Consider the following 13,403-nt stretch of genomic DNA (forward strand, 5'->3'; position numbering starts at 1 on the left):
TGCTTTCCCTGTGCCCGTGTGGGTTTCCTACCACAGTCCAAAGATGAACTGGTTGGTAGGTTAATGAGCCATTGTCAATTGCCCTGTAGTTAGGCTAGGGTTAAATCGGGGGCTGCTGGGCCCTCACTGGGTTCAGAAATTGTTCCTCAGATCACTTTTGGTGATTTTGTTAAACACCTTCACCCTACATCTCCTGGTTCTTGACTCATCTGCCAATAGGAACAGCTTCTCTCCATCTGCACTATCTATACCCTTTCTGATTCTAAATAAATCCACACAACCTCCTGTGCTCCACTGACAGCAGTCCCAGCTTCTCCAGCCACGAATGATCCCTCATTTTGTAAAGCCTCCTGCACCCTCCCCATAGTCTTCATATTGTTATAGACCTGGTGGGAGTAGTTTAAATTGGCGTCATGGTAAACACAGACCATGTGAGCCAAGAGGCCTGTTCTTATGCTGTACTATTATTTATTTTATCTTCCCCAAATAGTGGCTCTCCTTTCTTCCTCGTTATCTATGGGTCTATTTATAAAGTTCAATATTATTTATGCTTTCTGAACAATCTGTCCAAGCACTTTCAACAGACCCTGCACATTTATCCCCAAATACCTCCATACGATCCTTTCTATGATTCATTTCACTTCTACCATAATGTATCGCTTCATAATACCCGCCACTTGTCCACTCATTCCATTGGCTTCTCCGCATCTCCTTGCCATAATCTCTTCAGTTCACCATACCTTTGTGTTTTGTGTTATCTGGAGCTTGGATATTGTGCCCCACACACTGAAGTCAAAATCAATAGTGGAATTTAAGAAAAACAGCAGACAGAGAAACAGAGTTAACATTTGGCTCAATGATTCTTCATCGGTATTGTAATTACAAAGAGGGAGGTGAGTTTTTGGCCTCAGACTATTAAAGAAACATTGGGCCAAAGGGCCTACTGCTCTGTGGTGCTGTTCTATGTTAATATCTAAAGTAAGCTCAAGGAAGTGCACCTTAGCTTCTGACTGAACAGACTACAAAACCTTGGACCTCAACTATGAAATCACAATTCCAGCTATCTGACTTTTCTGTTTATATCTGCACCGGGTGTCACTCAGGATTATTCATAACTGACATTAATATTTTTCCTCTCCTGCAAACACTGCCTGTTCTGCTGGGCAGTCCCAGCACGTTCTTCTGTTGCAGATCTCCAGTACTTGCTGTGATCTGCATCTGACCTCCTGTAAGTATTCTGTGTCTGACAGCACCAGCTGTGATCAGTATCTGGACACCTTTGATTTCCAATCTATCACAGATAAATTCTCTGTGCTCCCTACAACTAGAATATAATTTACAATTCTGACAAAGAGTCGTTGACCTGAAATGTTCTTCTCTCCTCAGAGATGACACTTTGTGGCAGACCATACAGGAAATTTATAAGAAAACACTCTTAACAAATTCCATTCCAGCTAAGTGCTTAGTACTGTGGAGGTCCCATTCTATACTAAGAGAATTAAAAACCCCTACTATGATAACCAGATATTTTTGCAACTCTCTGCAATCTCCCTACACACTTATTTCTCTATTTCCTATCCACTGGGCTTCAAATTCCCTTAGCGGACTATAGTACAATCGCAATAACAACCTCTCTGAACTTTCTGAATTCAGGTGGACTCTGATTAAAATTTGCCAGAGTGACATGCTTTGCTCTGTTTTGCTCACTGGTTCTCCATGCAGCTCCCCTGCTGTGTTTTTCTTGTGACCCCAAGATACTTGCTGACTTGGCTTATTTTGCAAGAATGCTGGCTCCCTCACTGGGCCAGAAGCATATGGATCAGGAAGGCTTCTGTGAGACCTCACCTCATGCTCCAACTGTTACCCCACACAAACCATAAGCTGTGGGAAGAAAGTTCAGATCTGTTGTTTAGTAGTCAGGTGTGATGTGGTGAAAATGATCACAGTGGTCAGATTTCCAGTTTTTCCCATCACCAGCCAATGATCAAGTAGGCCATTTAGTGACAGAGAGGTCTCCAAGTCCTCACTCCATTAATAAAGAACTTTATTCTTCAGAAACATTCCAAAACCTAATCCCGGAAGTCCAGTGAGGAAGAAAGTAATAAAGAATGAACCTGAAATGTTCAAATATGTGGGAGATAAAGTTTAACATAGAACATTGCTAAATTCAATATTTAGTTTGGAAGGACAAGGTGAGGAACTACAAACTCGAGACCCTGGTTCTATAAGGGATAGACGATCTGGTGGTAAATGTGCATGAATTGTTTGAAGAGGCAGGGCAGGTTGAGATCGGGGTTTAAGAGCGCATCGGACTCCAGGCTGGATTAACCATCTTAACATGCCGATTATTCCACAAGAGGAGCATTGTGTCTAGTCTGGAACCACACTTCAGGAATGATGAGAATGCTTTGGAGAGGCTGAAGAAGCTTAACAAAATGATCCTGGGGGTGAGGTCATGTGGAAAAGCTTGGGTTGTTCTCCTTGGAACACAAGACCACAAGGAGATTTGCTGGAGATTTTTAAAACCCTGAAGGGTACAGACAGCACAGAGTGACACATATATGTCTGTTCACAACCAAGTCCACTCCAAAGTTGAAGGAAGGTACAGATTGGAGGAACAGCATCTCATATTCCATCTTAGTAGTTTCCAATTGATGACATGAACACAGATTCTGGTACCCACATCCATAAGATCATTCTCTTTTTCCTCTGATCTTATTATTTTCCCCTCCCTACCCTCTCCATCTGCCCATGACCCACACATTTCTCCTTCCCTTACCCCACCTCCATCCTTTAATTCCATGGTCCACTGTCCTCTTCTTCCATCTTCTCAGCACTTTGTAATGTCCACCTCCCAGCAACTTATATCATCCCTACTCTCTCCCCTGCTCCATCTGCTTATCACCACATCCACCCATTAGCATGAGCTCCATTCTTTCCACTTTTAAAAAAAATCCTGGCTACATCCCCACTTTCTTTCCAGTTCTTAACAAGGTTCGCAATCCGAAACATCGACTGCTCATTTCCCTTGATAGATGCTGCCTGACCCAGTGAGTTTTTCCAGCTATTTATTTATTTGTCAATTTATTGAGATACTGCACAGAATAGGCCCTTCTAGCCACACTTCCCAGCAATCCCCCAATACTAATCCTGCCTAATCACGGGATAATTTGCAACGTCCAATTAAGCTATCAACTGGTAGGTCTTTGGATTACGGGAGGAAACCGGAACAGCCGGAGGAAGCCCACACGGTCACGGGGAGAACGTACCAACTCCTTACAGGCAGCGTGGGTACCGTAAAGCATTGTGCTAACCACTATGCTACCGTGTCGACCCACGCTGTTGAGCGAGAAAATGTTCTTCTTGGTGGAGGAGTCACTAACCAAAGCAGATAGAATGAACGTGATTGAGAAAAGGTGAAAAGAATGATGGAAGGAGGGATTTTAGTCTGCAGAAGACTCTTAAGATCTGGAACGCACTGCTGTTGGGGAGTGGAGAGGAGATTCGGTATTGGTGTTTATGCCCTCTTTAGCCCACAGGCAAGACCCTGAAGACTGATGAGTAGCCAAATTTGTTCCATTGTTCATGAGGGAAATAGGGATATTCTTGAATCAGAGGTAGAGAAGCTCTTGGAGACAATTTTTAGAGACAGGATTTATGGGCATTTTAAAAAGAATGGCCTAATTAGGGACAGTCAACATGGCTTTGTGTAGGGCAAGTCACATCTTACTAACTTGGTTAAGTTTTTCCAAAGAGGTGAAGAAGATAATTGATGGAGGTGGAGCCATGGATGATGTCTATAAGGAGTTCAGTATCGTGCTTGACAAGGGATTCACCGTGACATGGTAATTTGGATTCAGAACTGAATCCATGGAAAGCAGAGTATAATAGTTGATGGATCTCTGTGGCTATTAGTGTTCTGGAGGGACCTCTGCTGTTTGGATTGTATATAATTAACCTGAATGAAAAAGCAGATAGATGGGTTAGTAAAATTCAAAGGGAACAAAGTTTGGTGGGATTGTGGATGCAGTGGGACATAGATTAGTTGCAGATATGGGCAGAGAGATGGCAGATGGAGCTTAATCCATCAAATATCATGTTTTTCCATGTGAGTGACCCAATGTAAACCCTCAACAGAAAGACAATCTTAACAGCGTTGACGTACAAAGATGTCTTCAGGTCCAAGTCGATAGCTCCTTGAAAGTGGCTGCTCAGGTTGAAAGGTAGGAAAGGTGGCATATACTTGCCTTTATTATTTGAGGTATTGAATACAAGAGTCAGGAAGTTATGTTGCAGTTTCATAAAACACTGGTTAGGCCTCCTCTGGAGAACTGCATTCAAATCTGATCACCCAATTATGGGAAGGTTGTGGAGGCTTCAGAGAGGATGCAGGACAGTTTTACCAGTGCGCTGCCTGGACCAGTCAGCAAGTGCTATAACAAAAGGTTAGAAAAACTTGGCTGTTTTCTCTGGAGCAGCTGAGGGGAGATTTCATAGAAGATTATGTCAGGCATAGATGGAGTTGGAAACTAGTATCTTTTTCCCAGGGTCAAAATGTCCAACACCACAAGGCATCACCTAAGTTGAGGGGGTACAAGTGTCATAAGTCGGGTGTTGAATCAGGACCCAAATGCAGGACACAGACACTGGGGTCCCGGAAACGGGATAAGACGGAAATAAAAGGATGGGACGGGATGCAGTCTAGGCAGGGGAAGCAGGACCAGGACGAGGGATTGGGAACAAGGATCCTGGGGTGGACTCCGAGCCCGAGACTGGACAAGGACCCAGAACCTGGGTCTTGCCTCGGGCTTGGACCCCCAAACCCAGGCGAGCACATGACGAGGCTTGGCTAGGGACTTGGGGTTTGCGGGCTGCAGGCCTGGGTCGAGGCTTGAGGCTAGAGCTAGGGGCAGACTAGGTACAGTACACAGACATACAGCTGGGAATTATCCACCGACAAGCCGGGACTCATCTACAACTCCACACCAAGGTGGGGCAGGGCAGGACCATCCGTTGGGTAATGGCAGAACTTCCTGACTTACCCGACAGAGGCAAAGACAAGACAGATTCCCCCCACAGGGCAACAGCAGAATGGCCTGACTTACCCCATGGAGGACGAGGACAAGACAGATTCCCCCTGCAGGGCAACAGCAGAACGGCCTGACTTACCCCACGGGGGCGAGGACAGGAAGAGACAAACACCAAGGAACAACAGACAGTTCCACCTCTGCATCGGGGTAGCTCCGAGTAGCCGTTATGGCCGGCAGCCTTGGCTGGCTATGGAAGCAACCGGATCCCTACCTAGCTCGGAGTGGCTGATGGCCACCCAGCTGGCCTGGGCAACAGGTGAATCCATAGCGCGATGACAGCTCCGACTACTACCAGCAAGGGTCCCAGAAGCCATGGTTCTCTCACGCGGGCCCAAGGATGGCAAGAGTCCATTCTAGCCTACCACCAGCCATGAGTATCTTGACTTGACAAGACAACCCCCCAACCACACTCAGTACCAGGGCCACTTATATTCCCGGTTCCAATATGAGCCTCAGGTGTTTCTAGTTAAGTCCAACCACAGCAAGGGACCGCCGGAAAACCCGGAGTCCGGAGTTCGGAGTCCGCGGACCGGACCATGGACTGGACCACCACAGTAAGTTCAAAGGAGTTGAGCAGGGCAAGTTTTTTTATGCAGAGAGAGGTGGATGCCCAAATTGGGTTGCCAGTGATAGTGGCAGCAACAATACGATACAGACACTTATGAGACTCTTCGATAGATATATGAACGTGCAGAGAATGAGGGAAATTAACACCATGTTGGCAGAAAGGCCCGTTTCTGTACCATACTGTTCAATGTATTCAAAAGAGTAATATTTAAAACAAAAATCTTTGACTATGGGGAGAGAGAGTTGGTAATAGGGCTGGCTGGAGAGCTCTTACATGGATTCAGAATGGACCCAAAGGGCTGAATGGCCTCTCTGTGTACAGTAAACAATCAGATGTGAAGTTGAGCTCACCAACAGATTCCTGGGAATCAGTGCTTTATAACAACTCAGTGACTGCAGTGAAATGCAACTGCATCGGACAAACATGTGAAAGACAAGGAATAGAGAGAAGCATACAAGCTGTTGCTGACGATTAACCACACAGGGCAAAGACACACCACAGATAGTGAGCAGCCGCATGTACACACACCCTTCGGCAATCAGGGCTGAGGAAATGTTGCGCTGGAGTACCACTCTATCCAACCCATGGTCCATCTGCCCCAGGGGGATGTGCAATGCCCTCCCTGTGTATCAGTCCTGGTGTGCAACAACTCATTAGCTCTAAGCATGAATGACGTACAACTGATCAGCAGGGGGCAATAAATGCTGGGACTTTGTGCCCAGGGTACAGTGGAGGCTGGAGTCATTGCAAGCATGCAAAGAGGAAGCAGATAAAGGTCAGGAACCGAGCTGTGGGAAACAGGCACAGAGGACGAGATGAGGCCTAGGGCGAATCAACCATGAATGTTGGGGCAAGCTTAAGGGCCCAGATCACACTCTAACTTTCCTGCGCTCAGCACCGATTTTGTACAACTGGTGCACAAACACGAGGAAATCTGCAGATGCTGGAAATTCAAGCAACACACACAAAATGCTGGTGGAACACAGCAGGCCAGGCAGCATCTATAGGAAGAAGTACAGTCGACGTTTTGGGCTGAGACCCTTTGTCAGGACTAACTGAAAGAAAAGATAGTAAGAGATTTGTAAGTAAGAGGGGGAGGGGTAATTCCAAAATGATAGGAGAAGACCAGAGGGGGAGGGGTGAAGCTGAGAGCTGGAAAGGTGTCACTCTGAGTGCGTGGGCAGGGTACCACACAACTGCTCTCTTATTCCACTGGAAAGACGCAGCTGGAGATGAAGGGGCTTCTACAACAGGTGAACAACCCACCGGAGACACCAGACACTGGATCAGGGGTTCCAAATGGACCTCTCGGTTATGGTGAAGGTTCACGGCATTAAAAAGGTTGGGAAGCCCAATACTGGACAAAGGTGACTCTTCACGTGCAAGAGGAGCAGTGCAATCGATAAGTGAATACAACAGCTAAACCCGAACTATGGCCTGACATTGAACCATTGGTGCTGAGACAGGCTAGAGGAAATTAAAAAATAACTTAAGGGCTTGTTCAGGAAATCCTCTCCTTAATAGGTATCCATTAACCTCAAGAGACCATGAATTGGCACCTTGGGAAGTTTCCAGGGTGCAGGCCTGGGCAAGGTTGTATGGAAGACCGGCAGTTAGTTGCCCATGCTGCATCTCCCCTCTCCACACCACTGATGTTATCCAAGCCAACGGCAAGGGCCGATACAGCTTGGCACTGGTGTCGTCGCAGAGCAATGTGTGGTTAAGTGCCTTGTTCAAGGACACAACGCTGGCTTAGCTGAGGCTCAAACTAGCGACCTTCAGATCACTAGACCAACACCTTAACCACTTGGCCACGTGCCAACACTCTCCTTAATAATGAGTCAATACTAAGATGATTAACCAACGGACCAAAGAGAAGTTCTGCTCAGATCTGCTTGCAGGGCTGTATGAGTTTAACTCACCCGAATCTGTGAGCATACCTCAGCTCAAACCCGAGGAGCCCAGTCCACTGCATGGTCGATTGGCTGCTAACCAAATGCAGGCAGATCCACCAGATCCCCATACGGAGTGCAGGGCGCCTGCCACAGAACCAGAGGCGGAACACAACGGCGAGACAGCCCGTCTCAGCCCAGCACCTGGCCAGGTCTCACCTTCTCTCCTGGTGTCACCGATATTCTCCACACGCAATGGGAAAAGGACGGGTAGCTGTTTGGAAACCCAGGGGTTGAGAAATTCCCAACCGAGTCCTGCAAACTTTCACCACAGTCTGAAAAACAAAATATCAAGGAACACTCTGCAATTAAAGGAGGTGATGTAAACACAACAGGAAAAGGAACGGGGGTTAACTGAGAGGAAGGGGAGAAGCAGAGGGGTGAGGGAGTGGGGAAATGGTTGAGTGAATGCGAGGAGCCAGGAGGGAAGAGTGAGGAGCTGCAGGAAGAGATATCTGTGTGGAGTTGCAGGGGGAGAGCGGGCTATTGGTTTATTAATGTCACATATACTGAGGTACAGTGAAAAGCCATCCATATAGATTATCTCACATCAAAAGAGAGGAAAGCAGTAAAAGAATAAAGTGTTATAATTACAGACAAAGTGCAGTGCAAACAGACAATAAGGCGCAAGGGCAACAATGAAGTCGATAGTAAGATAAAGGGACCATCTTAGGGGGAGGCAAGCAACGCTGGCTTTGCTGGGTGGATGGCTGTTGAAGGATCTAGACCCTGCCATTGCTCTGACCTTCCTACTAACCACATGTTGGTTCCATCCAGTGGCCAGTGGAGCCCCCACTGGGACTGCAGTTCTGGGCAGGAGCTGCAGCCACGTCGTTGCCCTGTGGGGAAGAGGCAAAGAGCTGTGCAGAGTGATCTGCACCCATGGTGCACACCTCGGACAGAGTTACAGAGAGCCTTTAGCTCATCCGTCTGCATTTACACTACCCCTACTTCAGTTTTTACTCTCTCTGTGGAGTTTTCCAGCTGCTAGAAACAATGCCTCCAGCAGTCCGAGTACATGTCACCATTATAATAGGAGAGGAGTGAGGCTGCCTGTTCTGAGACACCCCAACTCATGTCCCACTATGTTTCTCTCATTTTATCTTCTAATAAAGGGACCTCTTCGCCTGGTTGAACTTCTGGATACAGCCCAGTCCGTCCAAGCCCTCCCCACCACTGAGCACATCTACAAGTAGTGCTGGCCCAAGAAAGCAGTCTCCATTAACAGGGACCCCCACCATCCAAGGCCACGCTCTCTTCTCAATGTTGCCATCAGCAAGGAAGTACAGGAACCTCAGGTCCCACACCACCAGGTTCAGAAACAATTATTACCCTTCAACCATCAGGCTACTGAACCAGTGTGGCTAACTTCACTCAGCATTGAACTGATTCCAAAACCTATTGGCTCACTTTCAAGGACTCTAACTTATTCATTTATTCATATTTGTACAGTTTGCCTTTTGCACGTTGGCTGTTTGTCAGCCTTTGTGCGTAGTTTTTCACTGATTCTGTCGTATTTCTTTGTTCTACTGTGAATGCCTGCAAGAAAATGAATCTCAGGGTAGCATATGGTGACATATAAGTACTTTGATAATATATTTACTTTGAACTTTGACTGCTGTAGAATGGTCAGACAAGGGTGAAGTGGGAGTGACACAAGGAACAGGCACTTCTGATGGCCCATGCATTCACAATCCCCTATCTCTCTGTCTCCAAGGTGAAAGGTTAATTGGCCATTACAAATTGCCCGGTCTGTTACTAAGGGGTATAACGGGGGGAGAGGAGAGAGATGACTGGAATGTGAGGAGAATAAAAATTGTGATTAAAATAGGATTAGTGTAATGGGTGGTTGACGGCCAGCCTGGCCTGAGTGAGTTGCTAGGCCTGTCTCTGTGACATTTGACCCTTCCAAGTGTGCTGGTGACCAGAGAATCTTAGTATGTATGAGGGCGTAGCTCAAAAGATCACCCATTCAGAGGCTGGGACCACCATCCACCAGACCTGATGTCAAGCGGCCAGCCTAGCACCTCCCCAAGTCAAAGAGCAAACAAGCTCCAAGGCAGCCAAGTCCAAGCCCTGTATCTGCAGAGGAATGGTAAGAAAGCAGCATAACGCAACCCACCACACTGCAGGAGGCTTGAAGTGGACACGTCCCTGCCACTGTAGTCACTAGGTACCTGAGGCTCGGTAGGCATTTGTTAATGCTTCTGGGCAGTGCTTAACACCAGACACCTGTCCCACCTGTTAGTACCAGCCACACAGTTGGAGTGGAAGGTGGGTGCCACTTTGATCGAGTATTTTACAAGAACTTCATGAGAATTCTGCACAATTAGAGCAACTTAACGAGGAGGGAATGTTCAAAGAGCTCACAATGGCTGATCACCTGCTTCATAGGCTGCCGCCAGACGTGAACTGGAGCAACAGATGCAGATCCAGTGTCTGACACTGTCTGTGTGCTCAGGGTACGAGCAATCTGAGTTCAGTCAGGCTGAAACTGCTGCCTACTAGCCTCCTGCAAACCCCTGCACAGCTGGAGGAGGCCCTGAGAAACTTGGAGACTCTCCTAGGGTCCCGCAGAACGTGGATCACCCCTGGCGCTCTGCCCTTCTCAGGTGGACTGACCACGATAAGTTTCGGGCAGAGCTAGTGCACCTGATGGTCACCGTACACTGGGTCCTTGAGATGCTGTCAGCTCACCTACGTGGTGCAGGGCTAGACAGGTGCCCCCAGTGGAATCTCTTCATATTTGTTCATTCAGTACAGAGAGGATTGGGGGGGGGGGGGGGGGAGAGGAAGAGGAGGATGTCCCTGGGGCTGGCAAAGATGACCTATGGATCCCAGAGATATACTATGAAGGGTTCTGCCTGGGCTGACTGCCTAGCAATTTTCTGGTGATATATCCTTGCCTGGGTAAACCTGAAGAAAGAACGTGTGTACCATGGATGAGTTCAGGGACCGTTGGGCACCACATCAGATAAATACACCTCTCTGAATGGCAGAGATTTTTTTAAATTCGCCATCTTCAGAGAAAAAAATGCTATCTTAAACATCATTTTTTCTAAAACTCTGCCTCCACTAGGAAAATATCCTCTGCTTCCATCATCCTGCCAATCCCCCTCAGAATCAATTTTATAACAACACCCCCTATTGGCCTATAGTCCAATGAGATAGGCCCAAACTGTTTCACCTTTCTTCATGCACCAACCTCTTTATCCAGAAACCAATCCAGGGACCCCTCTGTAATACTTCCCACTCTAGTACCTCACCTTAAACATGGACACCTGATTGCTATAATAGACTACAAAGCAAAGCCAAGCAGCATCACCGACATAGCACATCCCTTCACAATGAGCCTAACGCATTCTATGTACGTTCTGAACAGAAAGTGACTGGTATGATATTAGTGCATATTCTGGACTTAGGGTGTATAGCAAAATATTAACTTTAGCCACCGATCTTCAGATCCGAATGTTGACCGTAGGTTAAATTTAAAAAGCAGCTTTCAACAATGGATTCCCAAGAGCCGCAGTTAATCAGAAAACCAGATAATGCTGACTTAACATTCACTTGGGTGTCTGTAGTGTGGGTGCCAAGAGGGAAGTGTGAAAGTTATATGCAACTCAAAGGAAGCATTGTAAATACAGAATTGTCCTTTGATCTTTAGCATAAAATATATGTAATGTTGGGTTGAGCAGGCCTCTTCCTCGGAAGGGGACTCAATATAATGCCTGCTGTGTCTCCTTTTGTCAGATAAAAGACTACTTCATATCTACCAGCTGCATCGCTCCAGTAAACTTGTTCACGCGACAATGTACGTCACCACCCATTCCAACATTCTCCAGTGCACCTGAATCCACAGTCACTGCTGAGGATCAGTCTGGAGAGAAAACCAAAGAGCACCTGGTCCAGTACTTAAATCCTGTGTGAATCAGCCAGTGGGGGTATTTGCACATATTTTTAACCTCTCCCCTACTTCACCTGCTTTAAGAAGACTACTATCATCCTAGTATGCAAGAAAAACAAGATCATCTGCCTTAATGATGGCTGCCCAGTGCCTCTAACATCTACCATCATGAAGTGCTTCGAAAGGGTGCTCATGGCATGCATTACCTCCGGCCTTCCAGGGAGCCCTGACTGACTGCAACTCACCTACTGCTGAAACAGCCTATGGCAGATGCCATCCCTCTGACCTTACACTCTGGACGGTAAATACATCTGTGTCAGACTGCTGTTAATGTTGACTACAGTCTGCCTTCAATACTTTGAATTCCAAACAAACTCATCACTAAACTCCAGACTCTGAAAGTCAACACCTTCCTCTGCAACTTGATCCATAATGTCCTGACACAAACAAGGGAAAGTAGCAGATGCTGGAAATCCAAGCAACACACACAAAATGTTGGAGGAACTCAGCAGGCTAGGCAGAATCTATGGAAAAGAATAAACAGATAACGTTTCAGGCTGAGACCCTTCATCAGGACCCATGACTGTTTATTCTTATCCACTGATGCTGCCTGGCCTGCTGATAATGGTCTGTTGGTCAGGAAGTCAGAGTGGCAAGGTGGAGATACATTTCTATCAAAGGAGGTGCAAGGCACTCCTGTGCATTGCTTTGGATTTCCAGCATCTGCACATTTTCTGGTGTTTGTGAGACCATAATCAGTAAGCGTAGGCAGCAACTCCTCTGCCATGATTATTCTAAACACAAGATCACATCCTCAGCTCCCTACTCTACTTCCCGTACACACCTTACTGTATAGCCAGATTCTGCTCTAGCTCATCAACAAGTCTGCAGACCACACATCTCAAACAATAATGAGCTGGATACAGGAAGGAGACAAAGAATTTATTAACATAATGTCATGACAACAACCTTTCCCTCAATACACCAAAACAAAAAAGCTGGTCACTGACTTCAGAAAGTGCTCAGTGCACATGGTGCAGTCGATATCAGCAGTGCTCAGGTTAAGAGCTTCAGGCTTGTAGAAATGAACAACACCAATAGCCTGTCCTGGTCCAACCACGATGATGCCAGGGCCAAGGAAGCTCACCAACTCCTCTATGTTCTCAGGAGGCAGAAGAAATTTGGCATATCAGTCCCCTTCAGCCCTTACCAATTTTTATCAATGTTAAGTATCCTACAGTATCTGGACGATCAAGCCAGATATGGGATGGGGAAGGGTGGAGCTGGGAGAAAATGGAGGGTGATGATACAAGGAAGCAGAAGCCAGGTGGGAGGATGGGAGGTGAAGGCAGAGACAACTGGGTGGGTGACAAGCAGGAGTACAAAGGCTACCAGTGCTGACCATCTTGTTTAATCCTTTTCCCTCCAAGTACAGACTAATCCTGTTGCTCAGTGCTTTATCTAGTAATTTCCCTACTACTGATGTGGGACTCATAAGCCTGTACAACTTAGCTCATCCCTGCTGCCCTTCTTGAATAAAATAACATTTTCTGGCAGCAGTGTGATTGAAAAGATTTGCTCTGTACCAAATCCGCACACAGAATCAACGTTTTGTGGGAGATCTTCAGGGTTCCCAGAGTTAGTTTCCCAGGCCTAGGGAATCAAGTACAAGAACTAGATTTAAGGGAAGAGGGTAAGATTTCATAGGAACTTAAGGGGCAACACTTTATTCTACACTGTGTGTTTAATTAGGTGCTTCTTTAAGGTAGTTTTAGCTGGGGATGGCAGTGGGGATAAGCTTTCACTACCTGTCAAATGCTCCCAAAGGTGTGCATCTCAAATAACATCTGACAACTACATCCAGCTCCTGGCCTTCACGTCTGGCTTAG

General features: G+C 46.7%; 1 protein-coding gene across 3 annotated transcripts in view; it reads right to left on the minus strand.

Annotated features, from left to right (window-relative positions):
- Positions 1–13,403, minus strand: part of LOC132378913 (tolloid-like protein 2) — a 94,466-nt gene that overhangs the window by 24,141 nt on the left and 56,922 nt on the right. For all 3 annotated transcript variants that reach the window (XM_059946225.1, XM_059946222.1, XM_059946224.1), the window contains one exon: positions 7,770–7,885. In XM_059946225.1, coding sequence (XP_059802208.1) covers positions 7,770–7,885 — 116 coding nt within the window. The remainder of the gene's footprint in view (positions 1–7,769; positions 7,886–13,403) is intronic.

This window comes from Hypanus sabinus, chromosome 21 (genome assembly GCF_030144855.1).
Source record: "Hypanus sabinus isolate sHypSab1 chromosome 21, sHypSab1.hap1, whole genome shotgun sequence".
In the NCBI taxonomy this organism is placed as follows: domain Eukaryota; kingdom Metazoa; phylum Chordata; class Chondrichthyes; order Myliobatiformes; family Dasyatidae; genus Hypanus; species Hypanus sabinus.